The sequence below is a fragment of the Phytophthora sojae genome (genome assembly GCF_000149755.1).
Source record: "Phytophthora sojae unplaced genomic scaffold PHYSOscaffold_2, whole genome shotgun sequence".
NCBI classification, from domain to species: domain Eukaryota; phylum Oomycota; class Peronosporomycetes; order Peronosporales; family Peronosporaceae; genus Phytophthora; species Phytophthora sojae.
The window spans coordinates 2,033,484-2,058,525 of NW_009258116.1; the positions used below are offsets into that span (position 1 = coordinate 2,033,484).

At 54.3% G+C, this 25,042-nt stretch overlaps 8 protein-coding genes across 8 annotated transcripts; 3 read left to right on the forward strand and 5 right to left on the reverse strand.

The window, feature by feature from the left end:
* Window positions 1–2,450: 2,450 nt before the first annotated feature.
* Window positions 2,451–3,507, reverse strand: PHYSODRAFT_353822 (14-3-3-like protein). Its single transcript, XM_009520347.1, has one exon. The coding sequence runs from the start codon at window positions 3,451–3,453 to the stop codon at window positions 2,704–2,706; it is 750 nt and encodes a 249-aa protein (XP_009518642.1). The 5' UTR covers window positions 3,454–3,507; the 3' UTR covers window positions 2,451–2,703.
* A 1,880-nt stretch (window positions 3,508–5,387) lies between these two features.
* On the forward strand, window positions 5,388–6,101 carry PHYSODRAFT_486231 (hypothetical protein; the record flags this gene model as incomplete). The annotated part of the gene is made up of 1 exon (XM_009520348.1): window positions 5,388–6,101. One exon carries the CDS (start codon window positions 5,388–5,390, stop codon window positions 6,099–6,101), a length of 714 nt encoding a protein of 237 aa, XP_009518643.1.
* A 365-nt stretch (window positions 6,102–6,466) lies between these two features.
* On the reverse strand, window positions 6,467–7,714 carry PHYSODRAFT_482459 (hypothetical protein; the record flags this gene model as incomplete). The annotated part of the gene is made up of 1 exon (XM_009520349.1): window positions 6,467–7,714. The coding sequence occupies one exon, from the start codon at window positions 7,712–7,714 to the stop codon at window positions 6,467–6,469; it is 1,248 nt and encodes a 415-aa protein (XP_009518644.1).
* Window positions 7,715–10,880: 3,166 nt separating this feature from the next.
* Window positions 10,881–11,712, forward strand: PHYSODRAFT_258015 (hypothetical protein; the record flags this gene model as incomplete). Its single annotated transcript, XM_009520350.1, has 2 exons — window positions 10,881–10,966; window positions 10,989–11,712. The coding sequence occupies 2 exons, from the start codon at window positions 10,881–10,883 to the stop codon at window positions 11,710–11,712; spliced, it is 810 nt and encodes a 269-aa protein (XP_009518645.1).
* Window positions 11,713–15,096: 3,384 nt separating this feature from the next.
* PHYSODRAFT_284727 (hypothetical protein) lies at window positions 15,097–18,808 on the reverse strand. The gene has a single exon (XM_009520351.1). It carries the CDS (start codon window positions 16,792–16,794, stop codon window positions 15,928–15,930), a length of 867 nt encoding a protein of 288 aa, XP_009518646.1. The 5' UTR covers window positions 16,795–18,808; the 3' UTR covers window positions 15,097–15,927.
* Window positions 18,809–21,983: 3,175 nt separating this feature from the next.
* On the forward strand, window positions 21,984–22,688 carry PHYSODRAFT_486843 (hypothetical protein; the record flags this gene model as incomplete). The annotated part of the gene is made up of 1 exon (XM_009520352.1): window positions 21,984–22,688. The coding sequence occupies one exon, from the start codon at window positions 21,984–21,986 to the stop codon at window positions 22,686–22,688; it is 705 nt and encodes a 234-aa protein (XP_009518647.1).
* Window positions 22,689–22,895: 207 nt separating this feature from the next.
* Window positions 22,896–23,732, reverse strand: PHYSODRAFT_483399 (hypothetical protein; the record flags this gene model as incomplete). The annotated part of the gene is made up of 1 exon (XM_009520353.1): window positions 22,896–23,732. One exon carries the CDS (start codon window positions 23,730–23,732, stop codon window positions 22,896–22,898), a length of 837 nt encoding a protein of 278 aa, XP_009518648.1.
* Window positions 23,733–24,074: 342 nt separating this feature from the next.
* PHYSODRAFT_485653 (hypothetical protein) lies at window positions 24,075–24,905 on the reverse strand (the record flags this gene model as incomplete). Its single annotated transcript, XM_009520354.1, has 1 exon — window positions 24,075–24,905. The coding sequence occupies one exon, from the start codon at window positions 24,903–24,905 to the stop codon at window positions 24,075–24,077; it is 831 nt and encodes a 276-aa protein (XP_009518649.1).
* Window positions 24,906–25,042: the final 137 nt, after the last annotated feature.

Sequence of the window (25,042 nt, forward strand, 5' to 3'; positions counted from 1 at the left end):
CGCCGTCGTCTCGGCTTCTCGGTTGCAGGCTGGTGGATACGACCATCATGTTCAAGAAACAACACACAGCTGCAAATGTACTCCAACCTAACGGCACGTCGTGCCTTGTTATCTACAGTACTGAAAAGCTGGTGTACATTGTACATGTATGTGATCGTTCTCGATCGTCGGAAAGCGCAATGCTCGCACCGAAATCGTAGAGATTAGGGCTGTTTCGTGCACTAGTTTCGGTAGGGTTATGCCTGTAATTTCAAGAACTTTAATCGTACTTAGTAGAGAAACGCAATTGATGTCTCAATAGGCTATCCCCGTAATAAAAGGCTGATGAATCTGCACGAAAGTACTTTCGTGCACTTTCGAGCACTGCACGAAACAGCCCAGTAGAGATGTCGTTTCGTCAGTGAACGATCCCTGCGTATTAAAATACATGTATCTTAATGGGGGAAGGGCGTCGTCACTGGTACGGGCGACGCGTTGTATTGCGTTACTTGCCTAAACTGAACGCTGCGTACATGTATCATAGCTACCAACCTACCTGCTGCATGTATAACAGCTGAAAGGCCATTGGTGAAGCAGCTTTTGTAGTTGAAGTATGCGGCCATCATGGTCATACTTGGTAGCGCCTGTACTTAACGCATTCATGTTGTTTACCATCGCCGTGCAGACGAGCGCATCGAAAGCAGATCGAGCTGCTAAGTCGTGCCAACACTTCGTCGACTTCCACTGAGTTCTTTGGCAATCGGCGAAGCGTTTTACGCAACTCAACCCCCGATGTACACTTGAGGTGGGCGCCCGACTCTGAGCAGAACTTCCTCCACCTGCGTGTACACACGAAATAACCACCCCGTCATTTACGACATTCTTCCTCTGATACAGTACGACGAGAAATTCAATCCGACAGAGTGCTCCGACCGATACATGTCCGCACTCTTATACTCAGCTCGTTATGCAACCTGACTGCGATTGCCAGCTTGTTCGTCGCGCTGTACGAGCTGGAGGCACAAAAGCTGAGCAGCAGATGACGCGGTCTGCTGCATGCAGTGACCGCTTTCAACGTGAAGCCGAAAAGCAGTCGTTAGGTTTTGTGGCGGGCCATCTACTGCACCAGCTGTTGCTCTACTCAAGTGGAGTGCAGCCCTGACGTGTTCTAACGGCGGGTGAATGCCTCGGGCCAAATCAATCGAAAAATATTATGCCTGCAATGGTGTGGTGCTCGAGGACGTAGTTTTGGTTTGATACATGTAATACATAGTAGGGCATAGTGTGCGCAGGTACACGTCCACAGTTACCATGAAAACCCAAGGAAACCGTAGATGTTACCGTGTACCAGAATCTGGTAACACGTTTCCTGCTCATGAGACCCCCCTCGCCAGGAAGCCTGAAAGGACCCGATAAAATGTTACAGGTGAACCTTTGGGATCTTGACTTCAACATTGCTTTTGAAGACGAGCTTTGACCATGCGTTGGCTATCGTGGGATAGATAGATAGTCTTATGCGGTTAATGTTCTGTGCGGTAAAGCTATTCATAGTCGAGCACTGTTGCAATATTGCCTCATTCCTCGATTTTCTTCAGAAGCCGCACCCAGTCGTCTACGTACATGCTAGCACTCCCTCTTCGTCAGTATCGCTGTTTCCCCGTCTCCAACATAACAACGATGCTTGGCAGACTCTCTCGGGTACTTCGACGTCGCCAACGGCAGGGACAAAAGGGACCAGGCAAGGTCTAGTGCCGTTGGCAAGTCTGGTTGACGAGCGATCGGTGTAGACGAAGGAGACAGCAACAGCGACGAGGAAGTGGGGTAGACTGATGATGAAGGCGGGTGTAGCATTACATGTAGTGAAGCCGACGTGGAGAGCTATAGCGCGACATTCCAAGCCTATTAAATATAGGGGGTAGTAGGTAACTGTGACCATTGTGAACCAAGCGGTACCAATGTTACTGTTACTGTGTACCTCGCCGAGGAAACAGTGGATCTGCACACACTACTGGGGCACGGTGCCACCAGGACCAGGGCCACGACTCACGCTCATGCATTCAACTACCGGTAGACGTTACGTGGACTTCAAGCTGATCTGCGGGTACATGTACACGACACGTGCTGTGGTCCGGTCCTGCATTGCAACACTGCAACTGCATACATGCGCACGACATGTTGGTTGTTCGAGCATGCAGTGCAATACTTGCATGCCGGTTGCTAGTTTTTTACTAGGGTAGCTCACTCAGCATCTTCTTCAACTTGCAATTGTTGCCTTTTTTAGCTCGTCGGCGACTCGCCAAAATTCGGCCTATTTTTGGCGAATCCGTGACGTGCGCTGAGACACGCGTCAAAAGATCTCGATTTCCCTTCCGACACGTCAACCGAGCTTATCTTGCGCTCACTATGGGAAGGCCACTCAGTCCATGCATCTTCATGGAGAAACCTCCTGGGTCTAAGCACCAGCAAACATCTTTGAAACAGGGAAGACAGTTCTTTTGTGGGTTCTATCTACCAATATTAAGCACTGGACGGCTGGCGCGCTGCAGGGCTCAGAGCTGGCGGCCACAGCGACCTAAGAGCAGCGGGGGAGGAGGCCAACAAAATAGCTGCGGCCTCTCGGTCCCCCGCGCTCGGCTGCGTCCGCGTCTCCTTCGGCCCGTCGCCCCGCCACGCGCACCAGCTTAGCTAGCTCGCCTAAGGCTTGCGATGGCGGGACGGGAGCGCTTACTCCACGTCCTGCACGTTCATGTCGCCCTGGTTGGCGTCGGCGTTGTCGGGCTCCTGGTCCGAGGTCCAGAGCGTCAGGTTGTCGCGCAGCAGCTGCATGATCAGCGTGCTGTCCTTGTAGCTCTCCTCCGAGAGGGTGTCGAGCTCGGCGATGGCGTCGTCGAAGGCCTGCTTGGCCAGGTTGCAGGCGCGGTCGGGCGAGTTCAGGATCTCGTAGTAGAAGACCGAGAAGTTGAGGGCCAGACCCAGGCGGATGGGGTGCGTGGGGGGCAGCTCGGCCATGGCTATGGTCGAGGCCTGCTTGTAGCTCTCCAGGGCCTTGTCCGACGACTCCTTGCGCTCGTCGTCCACCTGGAACTCGGCCAGGTAGCGGTGGTAGTCGCCCTTCATCTTGTAGTAGAAGACCTTGCCCTCCTCGCTGGACGAGTTGGGGATCAGGTTGTTCTCGATGATGGTCAGGATGTCGTTACAGATGTCCACGAGTTCGCCCTCGATCTTCTGGCGGTAGGCCTTGATGTGCTCGCTGCGCTCCGAGTCGCCCTTGTTCTCGATGGACGAGATCACGCGCCACGACGCGCGGCGCGAGCCGATCACGTTCTTGTAGGCCACCGACAGCAGGTTGCGCTCCTCCACGGTGAGCTCCACGTTGTGGTTGTTGGCCACGGCCTTCATGTGGTCCACCATCTCGTCGTAGCGCTCGGCCTGCTCGGCCAGCTTGGCGAGGAACACAAGGGAGTCACGGTCCATGGTCGACGGAAGATTGGGGTGGAGAGAGAGAGAGCTGACGCTTGCGCTTGAGCTTGGAAATCGGATTCTGGCGAGGGCAAAGGGGGGCGCGAGCCAGCCGTGCAAGGCGGACGCGAGGGGGTGAGCTTCGCCCTGAACATAGTGAACGTAAGTACAAGTCGGAGTGATGGTCGTCGTGACCTCCAGCGCGAAATTTGGCAGAAATCGCCGCAGCTGCAACGCCCGTCGCACTTAGCGCGGTTTCGGCCAATCGGCGCTCAGTCGTGCTGTCGTGCTTGCAACCCCACAGCACCGGCGACGCGACACCAGGCACGCCACGCCCGAGCACCGGAGGGACTTCCCCTTGTCCTGTGGCGGCCACTACGAATAACTGCAGCTCGGCACGGTCTTGTGGAGATTCTGGACGGGTGCCATCTCGCCGAAACCGCCCCGAGCGGCTAGCGAGCCCAAAGATATCTCGGGTGCAAATTACCATCAATAGCCGCCGAGCGGGGCTTCGATTGGGTGAAAAGGAGGTCAAATTTATTTGGGCCAATCGCAGCGCGTTAAATCCGCTCGGCACCACCGAGAGCTCTAACGAGCGAACGAGCCCGGAGCGGCTCCGAGCGCACGACGGTCGTCAAACGCGCAGTGCTCTCTGCGGACGCATCCTGTTGGGAGACGCGCTGGCGGAAGTTCCTACATGTACCTGGAGTCAAGCGTGCACGCTCAGCTGCGGACGCCGGCTGTTTACCAGCGCCGCCCACCAGCACGCGCCACGAAAGCAGAGGTGGCAGCCAACCTTGTCGCGCGTGACCCAGCTCTCTCTGGCGCCCGTGAGCGCAGACACCTCAACTGCTGCTCTCGAGGTCACGGTCGCTACTCGCTCGCTCGCTCGCTCAATAGATCATGACAATCGAGCATGATTTTCAGGTGAAGGGCAACTTCAACGTGATGAGCAACATACAGCCTTCCGACATGATATTGAGCCGCGGGGATGAGCGCGAGTGACCCTGTGGTCCACGGACCCCACGGCGGACGCTTTGCTTAGCCTTGCCGTATGGAACGGGGCTCGACCGTCGCACCCAACCACTCGGCCGTGCGCGCGGAGGTACTGTACATACTTCTTACTCGCAAGAAGGTGGTTGCTCGGTCATGCAGATACAAGGCCTGACGCCCAGCTAGTGAGACTGACATCAGAAATCTGAAACTCGAACAGGTTTCGCCATGCGGAGATACTTGCAGATGGCCGACCCAAGATCACCAACGTCGCAAAGCAATTCTCTACAGCTCGCTAGCTGGATCAGTACGATAAGCTTATTCAAGTTATTCCGGTTGCCATCATTTTCAGTCGTCGCTAGAAGGAGATGCATGCCGAAGCCACAACCAGTCCAAGGTTCAGATTTATGCCACTTCAGCTTCTCAAAACTGCAATATGGAGCACGTCGGCGGTCTGGCAACTTGCCAGTGGCAAGCCCCAACAGAGGAACGCAGCCACATGTACTTCAACTGGCTGCGGTCGCTGTTCACTTGCTCAATCGATCATGTACTTTTCGCGCAAAAAACAACTTCAACGTGACGAGCAAGTGTCTCTGTGGTCACTCACTCAAACCTTGGACTTTTACATACCTGGACTGCAGTCCGGTCAAGCATGGGTTTCTCACAGCGAGGGTCTCGCTGCTTGCTTGGGCAGGAGTCCGTATGTCCACACACAGTCCACACAGCTTGAGCTGCACGCGTGCCTCTTTCAGCAGTCTGGCAAAGACAGTCCCGCCGGCTCATCATTAAATACCAAAGGTCCTACAAGTACCCTGTTACTATTGTATACCTTTCTAAATTACTTTTCTTCCTGACCATATCTGCAAGTACATGCATTCATACAGTATTTCGCCTAACGTCGCCGCCTCCACGTCGGTCGACACTGCTCAGTCCGACAGCCTCCCTGCGCGGACATCATGGGGGCGGCGCTGTCGATGCAGAAGTTCCTGGCGACGCCGCTGGCCGCGCAGTGGAAGTTCCCGTTCGTGGTGAACCCGCGCTTCTGCCGGCGGCGCGTGACGACGCTCGAGCTGACGGACAACTTCTGGACGCACGCCATGGACATCAACGGCTACGCGGTGCGCGAGGTGGACTCGGGTCGCGTGCTGTTCCGCGTGCTGCCCGCCATCGACGGCCAAGTGGCGGACGGCCGCACCAAGTGGCTCGTGGACGAGTACGGCATCCCCGTGGCGCACCTGACGCACAGAGAGCACCCCAACGCCGCCAGCTACGACGTGTGTCTGGGCAAGCGTCGCCAGCCGCAGGCCAAGGTGCTGACGAAGCTTATGATCAAGTTCGTGCCCGGACGAGGCGAGCCGCTGCTGGCCGAGGTCGACGACCCGCACACGGGAGGCAAAAGCCGCGTCGGGTGCCACGGAATGTGGCGGCAGCGGGCGGCGGTGCTGTATCTCGAGCGAGGGCGCGGGGGTCGACGGGAACCGATCGCCAAGGTCTATCGTCCAGCGAGTAACCGCATGTCGTCGTTCGGCAGCAACTCGTACCACGTGGAGACGGCCATTGGCGTGGACATGGCGCTGGTTCTGCTCATTTGCGCAGCTATGGACGACGCCAGCGTGCATTTCCACAAGGTACATCGACACCCGCTGCTCGGCAGCTCAGGAATTCAATGAACACACAGCAGCAAAGCTACAGCTATCATCGAGCTACAGAAATCACTCACTGCGGTAGTAGCAGTATCAGGAGGTTCGCCTAGGAAACAGGATATTCGGCTTATAAATATTTGTCAGGTTGTGAGTCACGTGCAGAAGTCTTCCTCGAGAAGTGTTGTTGAGTGAGAAATAATAGGTTGTTGTGCAGCTTGCAATGGTTTACCCAGTCGTGATGTCTAGGTATCTTGCGCAAAGTATTCAAAAGTAGGGACGCAACTCAAAACTCGTTAAATATTTACTTTTTGGGTTTGCTCGAGAGACGTTGAAGCTGACTTACAACTTTGATCCCTTCCGACGGGGGTCAGATAGTACGTGTAAAATAGGAGTTAGTCGCCGAGAATCGTCATGGCGAGGTCGTCGTCGACGTCGGCGCATTGGCTGCTCCACTTGGACAGATGAGAGAGCGGTGGCTGCGAGCTGTCGAAGGTGTCGAAGCCCAAGCCGTCGCCCTGCTCCATGGCTTCGTATGCTGCCACGATAATGGGGCTTGTGTCCTCAGCGCGCTGCAGACAGCGGCCACAGAAGGCCAGCTTGGATCGAGTGACTTTGCGACGAAATGGCAGGGCGAAGCGCATCTGGCGGTAGGTTGTGCAGCTCGCACAAACACGTTCGTCACAAGCGCTGCACTGTCGTTCGGCTCTGTGGGGCCAGCGACCGAAAGAGCGGAAGCACTCGGCGCAGCAGCCACCAGTTTTCGTGCTGGCCAGGGTAGGCTTACTTGAATTCAGTAGCCAAGCGAGCTTCTTGCGCTCGGCACAACGCACAAGCCGGTGCATACTGTGCATCTTGGCCAGTGCACCGCCAAGGACCACACCGTCACGAGAGGTGGAGCCTAGCATGAACACCTCCATGACGTCAGGAGACGGCTGGCGGTACACGTAGCAGTACGAGATGATGGCTTGCGGTCTGCCGTTCTTACCGAATCCTCCGAATCCCGGGACTTCGACAGACTGCAGCAGCTCGTAGCCGACGCGCTCACCATTGCCGAGCTCAGTTATTCCTGTGGACTCGATGTACACGGTCTCCATAGCTTGTGAGCCGAAAATCTTCCCTTTGGCTGCTGTGGCGCCGCTGCGCAGTCCTCGCCACCTCAAGGTACACGAGCGCAGCGGATCTTCGTAGGTTGGCGATTCCAAGGGTGCTGCTAGCAACTTCTCGTCCACCAGGTTGTCACCTAGATACGACGCTCGTATCCGAGTGGTGTCTTCTGTGGAGCACTGCAGACCGAACATGACCGACTCGAGGTCGCCGGAGAACGTGCCAACCATTAGCGTTGCTGGGAGCAACTTGGCGCTGTCATCTACGAAGTCGTTCGCTGCAAGGCGAGACCCGAGTTTACGCTTGCTGCCAAGTGTCCAGCGAGCCCGACGCTCCTTGTACATTGCGAGGCTGCGCACGTGAGCTATCCGCTTCCAGCGCGTGGGGTCAATAGCGCTCGGATGGCGCGAACATCCGGTGTAGTGCCTCGACATGTGAACAGCTTCCTGCACGAAAGAATCGCTCATGCTGAGCAACGCGGCGGTCTCTTCAGGCGACAGCGCATCCGGTTGGTCTTGAGGATCGTCCAGCTTCATTTGTGATCGAGGTGGCCGCTCAAGCGGTAGAACGCACGGGTTGAGTGCGTTCGGCAGCGCAAAAGGATGAATGGGGTGGAATGGGCGACTACGGAGTTCCGCCTCGAGACACTGGAAACTGAGCGCGGAGACTGGGTTGTGGCCATGTTACTGCCTGGTCCCAGCGCTTGGCGGATGGCAGATGGCACCCACCCCATCCGAAGCCTCGGGCTCACCCACCCGATGAGCTCCTCGCTGGCCGGTGTTGAGTATGGGACGCAAACTTTTAGCGCCATGGACAGCCTCGCCAGTGATTGACGCAGGGGCTCCGGGAAGCCAACACCGGTCTCCTCCGGCTTCCGGACACCTTAACGCAGTTGATTTCGAAGCGAAGTCACGCGTGGCAACTTCGGGCCTCCGCGGATGCCCGGAGCGGTCTAGTTCTGCATCTTAGTCCGTCTGCCACGGATGAATTGAGGGCCACAACGGCGGTACACACCTGTACGAATGCCGTGCTACAGTACTGCATTGCTGGTGGAGGAATGAGCCATTGACAAATGATAAAATCCACATCGGGTCCCACGTACGCGGCAACGCGCTGCGAATTGCAGTTGCGGTCCACGCTTGTGGACAGATTGGGGCGATGCAAATGGCGGGACAGTAACACAACTCTCTGTGGAGGCGGAACGATGGCTACAAGTGTGAGCTCTACCCGGTATATTTAATGAGCTCCGTTATCGTGTTGCCATCCCAAGAGCGCAAACGCCAGAAGAGTCCTCACTCATCTCTATCGTACCTGTATTCGTTGCGGTTTAGACGGCTATCTACTCCCGATACTGCGCGCTGCTGCAGCCTCGCCTACGGGATGCGTGCTTTCCAGACACGAACCCGCGGTATCTATCGTACCCGATAGGTCCTGCGGTAGGAGTACCTGAATTGACACCCAAGCCCGCAATAAGGCTCAACGTCCAGGATGAGATGACCTCCCAGGTCACCTCGCTTCTGGCTCAATGTGCAGGTTGAGATGACCAACGCGGTCTCGCTTCTGACTGGCTATCGGTCACGTCGAACGTGGCTTTGCACTATTGAGAGTCTCAACGTCGAACGTGGCTTTGCACTATTAGGGGGAGTCGAACCTTAAAAATGGCGACAAAAATATCAACAGAGACGGGGCCGAATAATCAGCAACGTTCTGCCCCAAAAATCAACAAATCAAAGTAGGGTACTCACTCTCAGTTTTCGCATGTAGTTGGTGAAAACAGCGAATTATCACTTCCTTTTTCGCCAGCACGCGCAGGCTCTTGCTTAGTGCATATACATCTTATATTCAGCTTTATACCTAGCAATGGCCGACTCCAACGTAACACTGTCCAGCAGCTCACAACGTCTCCATCATCGCGAGTTGACATCTAAAACTTGTTTATAGTGATAGTGAACATGTTTATTTGGAGAGGATTCGTGTGAAAACTTGCCTAAACACATACACAACAATTTCTAGTTGAGGAGGGACTTCAAAAACAGCTGAAATTGTATCAGAGGTCGAGGAGGGAACCACACCTTCTACGAGCCCTGGGGAGAGCCGGGCTCCTGGGCTCTTGGGTGAACCCAAAAAGTCGCGAGCTCGGGCTCCTGGGCTCTTAAGTTCAATAGGTTAAGTGAAAGGAGCCCTCCAAAACTGTGAGCCCTCGTTAAGGGCTCATCCCTCACCTGTTAAATATATCGCTGATGATTGGCCGTCATTGAAGTATCTCCAGGTTCTAACCTGAAAAGGCATAGGAAAGAGGGCTTCTCCTTGAGGGGAAGGAAGGACGATCGGCGACGCTCGGGTGGCCTCGGAGCGGCTGTACACATATGAGCGGCGCGAGATCTTCTAGTGTGGTGATCTTTGAGCTCGATCTTCTAGCGTGGCGCATCGATCACGCGAAGTTGCTCGCCTTAAGTCTAGGTAAAATTGGCCAATCAGATATTACTATGAAGAGCCCGTCATAGATTTGAAGCTAAATTTGGGGAGCCCTGGAGGGGAGCCAATGGGGAGCCCGAACCAGGGCTCCTTGATCTCGTACTTACCATGAGGGAGCCCGTTTTGTGCGACTTTTGGCTCTCGTATTAGGGGGAGCCCACTTTTGAAGTAGACGGGCTCGGGCTCGTAGAAGGTGTGGAGGGAACAGCAAGCGGTACCACTTGAAGTTCGAAATCATCATCATGATTTTTCAAATCAACCACCTCCGGAGGTGGTTGATTTTGAAAATCAACAAGGTTTCGCCGAAATAATCAACATCAAATCGCCCTAAAAATCAGCACGTTTTTTGCCAGGTTCGACTCCCCTTATTGAGAGTCTCAATTTGAGACACAAGGTCAGCTCACTTTTAAGGGAAAACGTCAAAATGTGTATGAATTTGAAACGTTTTGTCAAAAGCGGTTAACTCGTGTCATTAGGTGTATGCTCGGTATGACAGTATGTGATATGTGGTTCCAAGCGCACTAAGGTGCATGATAAAGCAGCATCAGCAACGAATGCGGTGACTGGTGTGTGGGCTTAGATCCAAATCCATAAAACCCGGGGTTAGGAAGGCTTCTATCTGATGCAACTAGCCCGGTTCGTGGTGTCCATGACTTTGATAGCGAATTGTACGGCTGAGGGACTACAATGAACGTCGTTATCCATTGTAGCCAGGCCTCAGCGTTGCCACAGTTCTACAATACCTACACTCTCCCCCGGTTGGGGGCTCTCACTAGAGCTCCTTCACCTCCGAAATTCAGATGCAAAACCTACCTAGTATAGCCATGCTAAATACGCTCGCGGTTTGCGTTGGTGGTTCCTTGTAGCTACAATAGCGAAGTTGTCGAGTACAGTTGCTCTATATGCTATTATTAGCTGACCGTGTTCGCTACGAGCGTGTCGTTAATAAACTACTGTGCTTGGAAGCTCGATCCTGGGTCTGTATGACCCGACCTCGGCCGAAATACCGCGGCAACAAAAACGTGTATGATGAGACATGATGCGACGTGACGCCCACGACCACTACACCTATTGACAAACGTTTTCCCAACGCATACAGCTCTTGACGTTTTCCCCACTTTTAAACTTGAGCCACGGCGCGCGCCACTTCCAGGGTGTGCTATATGCCTGGCTGTTTACCGGCGTCCACCCAACCCAAGTTCCAGCAACTCATCCAGCTACAACGCAATGGTCAGCTTCGTCGTGGAGACGCTCTTCCGGGTGCTGGCGTCCCTCACGTCCATCAGCGTCGCGCTCAGCATGATCCCGTCCATGTATCGCATCTACCGCAAGAAGGACACGGGCATCGCCGCTTGTGTGCATGGTGGCCAACGCGCACGTGTGGATGCTGGACGGCGCCGTGGTCAAGAACTGGTTCCCCATGGTCGCCACCTTCCTCACGTCCGACGTGATCGCCATCGGCTACGTGACGACGTTCTTCTGCTTCGCCCGCGACCGCAAGAAGGCTCTGCGCAGGATCATCATCGGCGCTACCATCCTCGGCCTGATCACCGTGTACGCGATCGTCGGCAGCGCCGGGTACACCAACCAGTCCAAGGACGGCGTGGACACGACGCTCGGGATCTTGGGTGTGCTGGCCGGGCTCAGCATGTTCAGCTCGCCGTTCGAGCGGATGATGAAGGTGCTGCACTACAAGTCGGCGGCCTTCATCCCGATCCCGATGGTGGCGGCGGGCGCGCTGAACAACGTCATGTGGATCGTGTACTGCCCCATGATCGGGAGCTGGTTCCTGTTCGCCGGCAATGTCATGTGTATGCTAGTCAACGCGGTGAACCTGATCCTGTACATCATCTACAACCCCAAGACGCACCCGCTGCGTCTCGACGAGAACGACCCGGACGCCATCGGCGCCAACGTCACGCTGCCGTCACCGCTGCCGTCACCGCTGCCGTCGGACGACGAAGTGGGGCTCAAGACCAAACGGAACTCGCACAGCCCCGTGTACAACATCGTGCACTCGCCCATGGCAGGGCTCACGTCGGACGTCAGTACAGTGTAACCGGGTGTGAGCATATCGTCGCGTGTGTACTGTACTGTATTACTTAAGTATCCCGTGTACAGCAAATAGACCTTAAAACGTATATCGACCTCTGCACAGTTTATATTTAGAGATGAATTTAGAGAAACATTTTACGTCGATGAAATGCAGGTTTTGGAGGCTCCCATATACGTACAGCGGGTGGGTTAAATGAGGGCTGGCCCTTCAGCCCATGTTTCGGAATAGGGTTAGGGATAAATGCATAATAAAACCAAGTAAGATCTCCAAACATGTAAAACATGCTGAAATCATGGACATCCATGTTTCGGTTTTCAGGACGGGTGTCATGGCACCCAAATCTATTGCAAATCCCTGGGAACTGGGTAATCGAGCTGCTAAATGTGGCTCTACCTGTCCTTAAAACCTTAGAAGGCCGGCCCAGCGCTAGGCAGGGAACTATAGGCCTAAGCCTTGCTTCGGGGCTACGTTTGCGGGTTGTTCATGCTTCTCAAACGCCACTGATGCCGATTTGGTCTCTGCATCACGATAGATTTGCGGGCCATTTCACCCCCTCCAATCCGAAAACATGGGCTGTACATTTTCCGTTAAATGAGCGCCCCCCCCCTTAGCAAAAAAGGATACAAAAAACAAGTCAAATGATTTGCAGGCTTGACATTTCATACTACAGAATTGTCATTTCTTCTTGGTTTCACATCAAACCTGCCCCATTCGACGCAGAATCGCTTGGACTATAATCAGCTGCCATTTCATTGGCTATTAATGCCTGTATTTTGACAAATCGTTGATTGAGTTGAGCACCCGATACAGCTGATATCTTGATTTTTGTATGGGCTCCCATGATTTATATCGAAACATGCGGGGGGCGCTCATTAGAACTCAAACCGAGTAGGTGATCTATTGCGAAATTCGTTGTTGTATTTGTGCCCACTCAGTGATTTGGTTCGTTGCAAAGGGAAATGGTGGGGAAAGCAACAAAGCAACGGAGAGTTGATATTTCCGAAGTCACTCAGTATTTTACGACCATACTCGGTTCTAATCGCACAAAGTCGTTTAATCTCTTCGGGCAGACTACTTAGACTCACTTGTTTAAGGTGCTAAACACTGTTGCGTCATTATCATCCCTCATCCTGCACCTGCTCCTGCTCCTTCGATGTCGCGACGGATGCGGAACATGCTGCGGATGAGGACCGCAACGCTTGCGGTCACGCTTCTTCGCATCGAAGCTCGCGGCAGGCTAGCAGCAGACGCACGCCGTGCAGGCTGGGCTTCATTGAGCAGAATTAACCAGGCAACTGTCGACTGCTTCTTCGCGGGGCGCTCGAGCTCCACTGTATGCAGGCATGTCGTTTGATAGTTAACCAGGCTACTTAAGTACACAAGTGGACTCGGCGCCACTGCCGGTGATGTCGAGACTGGCGCCAAGTAAGGCCAAAAGTGTCCAGTTTGAGCGACAAGTACAGCGTGATGGGTGGTTGCGAAGTCATTGAGCATTTTCCCAGGTCTATTGTGAAATTTCCGATATAGGCGATTGGATCAATCCAAGCTAAGCTATTCAGACTTGCTAAAGTATTTAACGAAGATCACCTTCACTAGCGAGTAGCTAATCTCGGTTGGAACAACCTCAGTCTTCGACAAGTGTATCATAGCAAAATCGTGTAGTGCTAAGAGTCTGATAGAGCGCTGACAAACTTGTGAGAGGTCGGGTTTTATGCCTTCAAGTTGCTAAATGAGGGAGGTGTATACTTTAATCAACTTAACATTTATGTAGTTGCACAATGAGGGGGCGAAGTGACCCTTCGTTTATTCAGACGTAATTTACGTCTCATCAGAATAAGTTTTCTTAAATCCGTTTATGCAGAAGTTTAATACGGTTTTGGAAGGCTTCCAGTCTATCTATGCTTTGGTGTCTTCTACCTGTACTTTGACTCGACGACGAGTTTTTTTTGTTCCATCCAGCTCCAGCGCACTTCCTCCCCGTCAAAAATCTCGACTCGAAAACGAAAAACTGCATAGAGCAGCGCTTTGTTGCAGCCTGCGGATCGCAAGAAGCTCGAAGTGGTTGGTCCCCGTGGTCCCTCGAGGTCCAAAGCGTGACGCTTTCTGGAATGCACCGAAATCGAACCTGCCCAAACTGCATCGACGGTCGTGGTGTGGCCCACACATGCAAGTCAGTTCCTATGATGCGGCCAATCCAGCCGGTTTTTAGGCCGAGCTGAGCGAGTTGCATCTGTAGAGGCTGGAGCACACACTGCAAAGCGCCTGGAACACTTTGCACCTACCCACCTACCCACCCAACCCACTCGCAAACAAGAAGGCAGGCCCGAAGGATGAACATGGAAGTGGTGTCGCCTTCTCAGGCGCCCGAGAACGACGTGCGGCCGTCGCACGCGCTCAACTCGCGGCAGTCGACCGTCGACCACTACCGACCCAGCGCGTGCGACGAGCTGAACGCGACGCAGGTGCTGGGCGTCTCGCAGGGCCCGCGGCCGTCGCTTATGGCGTCCGTCGTGCGGCCGTCGCTCATGGCGTCCGTCGTGCGGCCGTCATCCATGGTGCGCCCGTCCGTGGTCACCGACCTGAGCAACAACTTCTCCGAGGCCAAGATCCACGACGCGCACGTGCAGGTCTTCTCGAGCGACGTGCTGATGGAGGGGGAGCTCACCAAGAAGGGCGAGGGCGGGCTGCAGACCTGGAAGAATGTAAGTGTACGTATTCCTCACACTTCCATGTATAGAGAGGGGGGTATGGTGTAGTAACTTTGTGGGTGTTGGGGGCATTCGTAGCGTATTTTCGTGCTGCGAGGGCAGGAGCTGTCGTACTACACCATCGACAGCAAGCAGCGGTACGGGGCGCTCAAGGGCACGTGGGACATTGCCGGCGCGTCGGTGGAGCGTCTGGACAACCTGTCGTTCACCCTGAAGCTGGCCAATGGCAGTGTGCGCAGCATCGGAGCCCCCTGTGTGCAGACGCTGATGGACTGGATGACGGCCATTGCCGTGGCGGCGGAGGCTTACATCGTGGAGCCCACGTCGGACCTGTCGCTGGTGGACCAGAGCCGCACGACGCACATTATCTTGGTGCGTCACGGCCATTATGCCAGTTCGCAGACCCCGTCCGTGGACATGCACGGACCCTTGACGGATTTGGGAGTGCAGCAGGCTCGTGCGACGGGTAAATTCCTTCACAACTATTTGTCCGAGCGGATGGTGCTGAAGCGATTCCCCAAGTTCCCGGTGTACCATAGTGGCGTTCGTCGTGCTGTTGAGACGGCTCAGCATATTGGCAATGCGTTCCCGTCGGGGAGTGTGCAACTTCGTGAGAACAAACTGTTCCGTGAAGCCTGGCCCGGTAACCCGCTGCCGAATGGCAACCGCCAGCAACTGGCGAGAGAGAAGCTGGACAACATGGTGTCGGACTGCGCTCGCCTCAAGATGGCGTACCGCACCACGTTCCGCCACTTGATTCCGCAGGACCTCGAGATCGAGGAGCGCGAGCTGAGCGAGGAGGACAAAAAGCTGTACGCCAACACGTTCGGCGTGCGCTCGACGCAGACTCGTGCCAGGGACAGATTCCGCGTCGTGGTGTGCCACGCTAACATCATCCGCTGGTTTATCTGCAAGGCGCTGGGCGTCGACCCGGACGGCACGTGGGGCCGCATGCGCTACAACCACTGCGGTATCACGGCCATGGACGTCGACAGCGTCGGCAATGTGCAGCTCACCTACATGAACCAGACTGGGCACCTCGAAACCACTCAGCTTTCGGAAGTGTAGTAAGTTTCCAGTTGGCAATTCCTGGTTGTTTCAAGTGAAGTTTTCTATTGACTGCAGGCGCAATGCTCCGTCCGCGTTGGTTGATAACGCGATGGGAACATCATACGCAGCGTTGGCAACCGACTCGTGAGAGTCTTGAGTACGTTGGCTTAAACTCATTTACATCGTGCCTTTGCAAATGTATCCCCCAGTGTTCTTTCGCGCTGCTTCTTCGTTTATCGCCGTCCTTCGTCTTCTCTAATCCCACCAAAACAGCAGTCTCAAAACAACTGGATCTAAGTAGAAGTGAGCGATCTTGCAAGCTTAAACCGATGCGCTATATTTTTTGTTGCTGCATGGGAGAACACTTCTTAGACAGTGAGTATGTCAATAACGAGCTAGCCAGCTCCAGTCGCTGCCTTCATCTCGAGGAATCGGCCGATAGACGAAGCTATGAGGTCGCTTAGAACTTGAACACCTGCTTGCTGGTGTAGCCGATCTCCTTGAGCAGGCCCTGGCTGCGGTCCGGGGCCTTGTTGCCCGAGATAGCGTCCATCATCGGGGGCGGGCCGCACACGCCGATCAGGCTCTCGTCCGACGGGCCCGGCAGCAGCTTCTCGATGAGCTCCTTGGTCACGTAGCCCGTGTAGCCCTCCCAGTTGGCGTCGGCCTTGTCCAGCACGTAGTGCACCTGGAACTGCGGGTACATGTACTGCAGGGCGTCCAGCTCGTCACGGAGAATGATGTCCTTCTCCGTCTGGTTGCAGAAGATGAGCACCACCTGCGTCGAGTCGTCCGGGTTGCGGCAGATTTCCTTGACCACCTGCAGGGCCGGGGTGATGCCCGAGCCACCGCACAGGAAGCCGATGCTCTTGTACTGGTTGGGCTTGTACTCGAACTTGACGAACGGGCCCTTCATCGCGAGCTCGTCGCCCACCTTCAGGTTCACGATGTGCTTGCTGAGCTTGCCGTTCGGATAGCCCTTCACCACGAGCTCGAGCTCGCCCTTCTCGGCGTTGGTGTTGGTGGGCGTGTACGGGTGGATCACGTTCTTGCCGTTCACTTGAGCCTTGGCCCTGAGGCAGCTGGCCACGGTGATGCCCATCTCGTGCTCCTTGCTGGGAAGTGCGAAGACCAGGCGCTTGGTGTCGTGGGTCACCTCCTCCACCTTGGTCACCTTGAAGGAGCGGAACTCCTTGGGGCTCAGCGCCACCTTGGGCTCCTCGGCGTTGCGCGCGGCGGAGGAGAAGCTAGCCAGGCCCAGCGCGGACACCATGGCGGTCACGGAGGCGGCGCTGCCCGTGGGCTGCCGCGAGGCGGAGCGGAGCATGGAGGAGAATATGGTCGAAACAGTGGCTCGAGGTCGGCGGAATTGCAACTGACGGAGCTTCCTGCACCCTCGTTCAAGGGAAACCGCCAAACGCGTGGTCGTCATTGGCCAGTCAGATCCGTCAAAAATAGCGGATTGGATTCCAATAGCGGATTGGATTAATAGCGGATTGGATTCCAATCCGCTATTTTTGACGGATCTGACTGGCCAATGACGACCAGGGTGGGACGTGCACCCCTCGTTCAAGGGAGACCGCCAAACGGGAAGCTCCGTCAGTTGCAATTCCGCCGACCTCGAGCCACTCTTTCGACCATGTTCTCCTCATTGGATGCGAAAAGTGAGCTAAAACACACGATTGGTGGTATTTTCCACCAATCGGCGAGGAGTTGACGCCGGCTAGTGTTGATGCGAACATATTGAGTGCGCTTGGGTTTGCTGGCGGACTGGCGCTCTGTGGATGCAAGAGGAAGGGATGATCTCAAGCAGAAGCAAAGGGAACAAGCACTACGGTTATTAGCGGAAAATGGAGAAGCAAACTACGCCTACCGGTCGCGTTTGCGGCTCAGTCGAACGAGAAGGAGTCGGCGGCAGTCCAGTCCACGGCGGCCTGTGAGCGGCCGAGCGAGATACGGCCAACCTTGGTGGTCTTGGCATTTCGGTACGATGCTTTGACCTTGGTGCGGCGCTTGGTAGCGTTTTTGCTGCGCTGATCCACCTGCTTTACAATGTGTTAGCTCTTATGGTCAGGGGAAGTAAGCATCAGCGGATAATTGCGGGCTCTGCTAACGCACCTTCTGCACCAGCGGCTTCTTGGAGGCGCCTTGGCGTGCGACGGCTCCAGGTTCCGCATCAGACGACTTTTTCTTCAGGGTTGTACTGCTAGATCGCGATGCCGCAGGGTCCTCGTCGCAGCCAACCGGAGAATCAAGCGAGCCTTGACTTGGCATTCCATCATCGGCAGGATCAAGTTGAGCAATACGCGATGCGTTGTCCACGGAATCTGCCCGTTCTGGAGTTCTACTTCCATTCGAGCTGCTTGGGCGATGCATCATCGCTGTGGCTGGCTTCCCTGCTTTCTGCGCCGGCGTGCGCCTTTTCAATCGAGAACGTCGTGCTCCGGTAGCGCTGCTGGTGCCATAGGTAGAGAGGTCCGCCAACTCGTTGTCTGTCTGGGGAGACTGGTCCACCAGACTTAATCGAGGCGCGAGTGTGCGCCGAACAGACTTGGCAGTTTGCTTTGGCTCTTGCTTCTTCGTCTTTTGTTGCTGCAGCTGTGTTTTCGATGGACGCGGTTTAGCATGAATTGCCTGCACAAAATTAAGTGACGTGAGCCAACACCATAAGTCAACTTAGTGCTTCACCAGTACATACCTCGTTGACAACGCCCTTACTGCTTAACTTATCTAGGCATGGCGGATTGGAGGCCACATTTTCAGCCTCGTCCGTTTGATCAGACTCATGGTTTCCACCATCCTCGTGCTTGTCTTGTACGACATCGTAGCTCGTCGCAGATACTACATGGCTTCGGTGCGTTGGCTCTGCCATAACGTTTTCTTCGCCTTTGCTAGGTCTGTTCAAGGAGATACTACCCTCCTCCGCTTTCTTCTCCGCCTCGCGTGCTTTTAGTTTCTTAAGCTTTGCGTCGTATTGACGTTCCTGTAAACATGGTGCAGGATTTAGCTTTCGATCAATCGTGATTGATGGGTTCTGTGAGCGACGGGCTTACCTTTTGTCGCAGGATCTTGTCATATTTCTTGCGGGTATCGATACTCAAGTCATCGTACCGCTGGTTCAACTGTTCAAAGTAGCAGAAAGAAAAGTAGTAAGTAAGTAAGTCAGTCAGGGTGAGCGTATTCGTGCATATAGATTTCACCATTTTTGCCTCGCTAGCAATTGTTGCATTGACGTCGTCTGCGTCCTTTGTGCTCCAGCTTTCAATCTGTTCCAAACATTAACTATAATAAATATAATTTGGCGGATTGTTTACCTCCATGCACGTTCGTACCTCTCTGTTCAACAGCTCAATCAGAATTTCAGCATCATCAACGACGAAGGTGTCGAGAAACTTTTCGCGTATTTCATCAGTGCGGTTTCTCACTGCTGTTTGTGCCGCAACAATATTGCTCTTTATCGTTGCAACTGACTCACGTAGTTGCTGCGTGTCGGACTCCAGCGTGGTGCAAGATGAGCGTAACTCTTCAGCTTCCATCTCTCGAGTAGCACACAATTGCTGCGCGTGCTCAAGGCTGCGCAGCTCCCGTTCCAACGACCCTTGCATGCTCATCACTTCACCATCGATGAGCTCCTGTGTAGCTACCGATTTTGCCACCTGCTGCTGTTTTTCATCGACTCTTGTTTTCCATTCATCGAGAACTTTTGTCTTCTGAGCAACCTTTTTGTTGACGGCGGCCACCTTTTTGTTACGGGACGTGATGGCACGCTCGGTTGTCTTCAGTTGCTTCCCCGCATCCTTGATCTGATTTTCAAGAGAAATCATTGCTGCTTTGTGCTCCTCCAGGTATTCTTGATAAGCTGTAGAATGAGAACAGCCCAATCAGACTACTACGGCCCAAACGCTCGTTTTCCCATAAGAATGCCTACCAGCTTCATCAGCAGCGCGAGAGTTTGCCACCTCCTTGTGTTCATTTTCGATGTGTACGCGTTGACGCTCCAGCCAAGTCAACTGCTCATCTTTTGCCTGACCCAACAAAATTCAAAACAATTATTTTCAGTTGAGACGAGCAGAAGGCACTGAGGGTTACCTTGATGCTCGACTGTGTAATAGCCAGCATATCCTTTTCTTGCTTTCTACGCAAGGCTAGCTCTCGCTTAAAGAACTTAGCGTTGTTGACTTCCTCCTGGACAACATTAAGTCGTATTCGGCACATGAAAAATTCGGACAGAATTCATACACAAAGATTCCACTTACGTTTAGATGCTGCAGCGTAGACTGCAACTCCTCTGCCAGATAGGCGACTTCCTCGTCCGCAGGGCACGTAGCCTAAAGTCGCAGCCACACCAATGTTAGTTTTAAGCAGAGGTCAACATACATGACACTGTCTTACCCCGTTGCTTTCGAGCAATCGGTGAAGTTCTCGCTGTTCACTGCGTACAGAATAATTAGTACGGCTACTGAACGCGCATCAAAATTCAGAGTACCTCTTTGCATCTTCGTTCGCGATCGCAAGCTGCCGATGCTCTTCATGCACCATTTCACTATAGTTTTGCCATCTCTGCAGGAGCAGCCAAGGGGTAGTTAGTACTTGGAAGAAAACCACCAACAATACCGAGTAACGCACTGCCTCGAGGTCTTCAACCATGGCATTTTCGCTACGCAAAGCAGCGTTGGCCTTCTCCACCAGTGCTGCCTCGCGCTGAGCGTTCTGACTGACAGTATTGAGACGCTTGTCTTCTCCAGCGAGCTCAGTTTGGTCGTTCTACAGCAGCAGTGTGAAATGTGAAATCACCGTTCATCAACGTGGAAGTGGTGTGAGTCTCCCTACCTTCAAATTCCACTGCGCAGAACGAATGTCTTCGTGGAACAAGAGGATTGTGTTTCGAACTAAACAACCGTGACAGCTCGTAAGACATAGCAAATAGTACAGCAATTCCCCACAGCTTCATACCTTCGTTCAAATACTGTTCCTTCTCTTTCAGCTCTCCCATGTCTCGAGTGGTTTGATCTTCCAGCCCCATGCATTGCTGTTCTAAAGCTGCACACTTGTCTACCAACCCGAGGAGAATATCCTTCAACACGCCACATTTTTCGGCAGTGGCTTCCAACTCGTTTGCCCCGATCGCGTCGCAGAGGCCGGGGTCACCTTGCTCTTGGCCAGCTACCAGCATTGTCCGCAGTAGCGCCAGTGTTTCTCTGCGCAGTCGACTTCTTTCTCTGCACAGCGTCACACAAAATGCTATTAATCTTGTGGGTTAGTGAAGGAAAGCATGGCTGTACTGCGACGTACTGCAGCTGCCCGTTCGTCATGAGCAGGTACTCGTGGCTCTCTCGCAAGCCGCCGAGCATCTCGTTGCGTTGACAAAGCAGCGCCTCCAGCTTCGCCGCCTCCATTTGCAGGATCTTCTCCTTCTTTGCCACTCTGTATACAGAAGATGCCAAATCAGTTAGCACTTCTCCCAAGGTACAAGCGGTGCAATCGCAGTGCTCGTTTCCTACAAGCTCAGCGACATAGGGACGAGCGTCTTCGCATCCTGCGACGCCGGCGTCTCCTCCATTGAGTCAGCAATGTCCAGTCCCATCCGCCTCTCCTGTCTTTCTTCTTTGGCTTGCGTAGCGCGCGGCGAATGCGGAAGTGATTGAGGTGCGGAAATTGCGCACAGGAGTGATGGTCACTTCAACTAGATTTGTCACATAAGACATACTTAGGTGCATATATTTGGGCACCATACAAAGGCCAAGTCAAACGCGCCGCCTTGTAATCAGAGCCAGATTTATTGTGGAAACCGATTAGATTGCCCGAGCGGATTAGCTGATAAAGCAGCGTTCATGAGAGATTTGACTGGTACTAAATCGGGGATCCTTATGATTTCATATGGCATTGGTAAGGGTATAAATCGGTGTAAGGTTAATAAAATGGGGGTTGCCTCATTACCCGCCAGAAATACGACGAGCGACCACTTACCGCCACGAGCTGAGTGATTCGCGTACCTACTAACGAGAAATAGCATCGCGTGCATTAAATACGCTTATGTGAGCTTCGATGTGTACTGCATCTATTTATCAAGTTCTGAAGTCATGTATTTGCGCTGTCCTTTCTCGTCAGCATTAGCGTTTGTCGGTTTTACGTTAAATCGGCCGTGGGTGTCGGACATTCGGGCTGATTAGCATGCAAATCAGCCGTCCCGGGCTTTGTAAGCCGTGGAGCAGCTAAATTAGCTTGCCACATGGCGTTGTAGGCACAACTGACCGCTCTGTCAAATCAGAGTACAAATCTTAGTCTGTCGATTTAATTAGGAGGTCGGATTTAGCAAATCAGACCCGATTAAGCTACTCATCTGCTTAATCAACCGATTTATATCCCAATTAGACAATCTAATCGGTTTCCACAATAACCCGCACGACAGTCAACAAAACAAAGCGCCGACGTGAGCAATTTGTCAGCGCGACAAGCTTGGTCTCCAGCACCTAGCGACGGCCGCGTGACAGCCCTACAGAACCAAGCCAAGCCACGATGATCCCGCGCATCCTTTGGCACATGGGGGCTGGCATCCTGCGCCGGAAGCTTTCGCCTCAGCCGCCGGGTGCGCTACTCAGGTACCCCGGCGTTTGGAAGACGCGCGCGTCGCTGAAGGACTGCAACTTCACGGGCACGCTGCGGGAAAACGCTTACTACCGGAGCATGGAGCTGGCCATTTGGTATGGATGCGGCGTGCAGGGCATTCTGCACGCCTGCGCGCGTAACCGCTGGTACTTCGTCTTCGGCTCGCAGGGCATCCGCCACTTTAAGGACATCAAGCTCTTCCAGCGCTACGAGGTGCACACGCGCAATGTGTACTGGGACGACGACTGGCTCTTCCTGCTGGCGCAGTTTAAGTGCCCCGATACGGGAGAGATCTTCGCCGAGGGTCTGTCGCGCTGCATGCTGCGCCACGGCAGGGATCGAGTGGACTCGAGGCAGCTGTACAAGGAAATGGGCGTGGACGGCTTACCCCACGAACACGAAATGCCCGAAGTTATCCAGAAGTTTCTGCAATGGGACGCCGCGACGGAGGTCGACATGAAGGAGACGGCGGAGGTCAATGCCATGGCCTACGATTCCAGTCACAAGCCCAGTTTGATGTCAGCTCACTCGATGAATCTGCCTTTTCAGGGCCATGTTCATGGACATGGATACCACGTGAAGGAGGACTCGATGAGATGCGGCAGGAAAACATGATGGTCCATTGTGAGATGCATTGGGCTAAACGCACGTGCACTGTACATTGTTTCTCTCTCTTCGGGTTCTTAATGGCGAGACCGAAGCTTTTGCTAAACCATTGTTGTTGTGCGTGGATAAGCTTGCAGTGCTGTGTAACTTAAGCTTGATACAAGTCGCTAGCGCAGGCGATGATTCATCGACGTATATTAATCTTAGACACGGTTGCTAACGTCTGAGGGCCTCAGCATTCGGCGAGCAAAATGCATTATAGGCTGGGCTCTGGGAGGCCTTTTTGCTCTTGGCACCGTCGTCTGGAATCGGTGAAATCGCGACGGAGAGAGATATAGCCTCTACCCCCGTGGGGTTGACGCTAAGGGCGTCTGGGTCATTCTGCTCGAGACGCAGCGGGTGTGTCTTGGGGTTGTAGATGATGTACAGGATCAGGTTCACCGCGTTGACTAGCATACACATGACATTGCCGGCGAACAGGAACCAGCTCCCGATCATGGGGCAGTACACGATCCACATGACGTTGTTCAGCGCGCCCGCCGCCACCATCGGGATCGGGATGAAGGCCGCCGACTTGTAGTGCAGCACCTTCATCATCCGCTCGAACGGCGAGCTGAACATGCTGAGCCCGGCCAGCACACCCAAGATCCCGAGCGTCGTGTCCACGCCGTCCTTGGACTGGTTGGTGTACCCGGCGCTGCCGACGATCGCGTACACGGTGATCAAGCCGAGGATGGTAGCGCCGATGATGATCCTGCGCAGAGCCTTCTTGCGGTCGCGGGCGAAGCAGAAGAACGTCGTCACGTAGCCGATGGCGATCACGTCGGACGTGAGGAAGGTGGCGAACATGGGGAACCAGTTCTTGACCACGGCGCCGTCCAGCATCCACACGTGCGCGTTGGCCACCATGCACACAAGCGGCAGCACGGACGCGATGCCCGTGTCCTTCTTGCGGTAGATGCGATACATGGACGGGATCATGCTGAGCGTGACGCTGATGGACGTGAGGGACGCCAGCACCCGGAAGAGCGTCTCCACGACGACGTTCACCATTGCGCTGTCGTTGCGTCTTCTTCTTCGGTCAATGCTCAATGCAGGCTTGGAGCGCTGTCTGCAGCGGCGTACGCACAACAACGCAGGTTGAGATACATGTATGACTCGACTATCCGGTGGGTTGTGCTTGACGATGGTGACACGAGGCGACGTTTGACCTCGGCGCAGCCAGTCAAGCGCGTTCATCTCAACCTGCGCCTTGAGCCGATGGGTCCATTCCAATCTGTACGTTTAGATGAGCAAAGTGGTCCAACGTCAGCCTTCACGACTCGGTGGGAACGCTGTTGAAGGCTTACTGTAGTCCAATTTGATTTTTTTATTAACTTACGATCCTCACTCAATCTACGGGCGGAGGGGGGCCAGTGGCGACTTGATGATCTGGTACATTGGGCTCTGCGGCGGCACCGCCTTGCTGGCCGACTGCACGCTGGCGCGGTCGATGGCGATGGAAAGCGTGTCGTTGTTGTCCTCCTTCTCCTTCTCGAGCAGGTCCTCGAGCGTGGCGCCGTAGCCCAGCGGGTGCTTGCTCGGGTGGTAGATCATGTAGACCGAGAGCTGCGCGACGCCGAGCGTGGCGCAGCAAACGTTGGTCACGAAGAGGAACCAAAGCTTGGACATGGGCGTGTAGGTGATCCACATGGTGTTGTTGAACGTGCCAGCGAGCACCATGTGAATCGGAATGAAGACACCGGTCTTGTACTTGATAACGTCCTTGACCTTGAGGAACGGCGAGCTGTAGAGCACCAGCGTCACGCACACAGCGAGGTAGCCCATGATGTCGTCCACCTGGCCCCTGCTGAGGCTGGTGAAGACACCCAGCCCGCCGAGCACCGCGTACGTCGTGATGATTGAGAGCACGGCCGCGTAGACGGCTATGACCTTCAACGCCTGCTTGCGGTTCGTCGTATAACGCAGGAAGACGACCATGTAGATGATGGAGATGAAGTCGCCCGACACGAAGGTGGAGAAGACGGGGAACCAGTTGTTTGTTAGCAAACCTTGGAGACTCCACACGTGACAATTGGCGAAGACCGATACGAGCGACACGATGTTGGTGTTGCCGATGGACTTGGTCTTGTAGATCTTGTAGACTGCCGGCGTCGGGCTCAGGATCATCATGAGCGACGTGCAGGCCGCGATCACGCGGAAGACGGACTCCACTGTGTCGGACATGGCGAGCTCTGCTAGCTACAGTGTCCTGTGTTGTGATACGTGCGCGTGTGCGGCTTGGGGCGAATTGCAAAGTGAAGTGCAGGAAGCGCATTTTGCATTGCCCGATGTGTGGTCGAGATGGGCAGGTCGAACGGGTG

Coding starts and splice junctions, on each gene's coding strand:
- PHYSODRAFT_353822 (XM_009520347.1), bottom strand. CDS start 3,453: ATGGACCGTGACTCCCTTGTGTTCCTCGCCAAGCTGGCCGAGCAGGCC.
- PHYSODRAFT_284727 (XM_009520351.1), bottom strand. CDS start 16,794: ATGCTCCGCTCCGCCTCGCGGCAGCCCACGGGCAGCGCCGCCTCCGTG.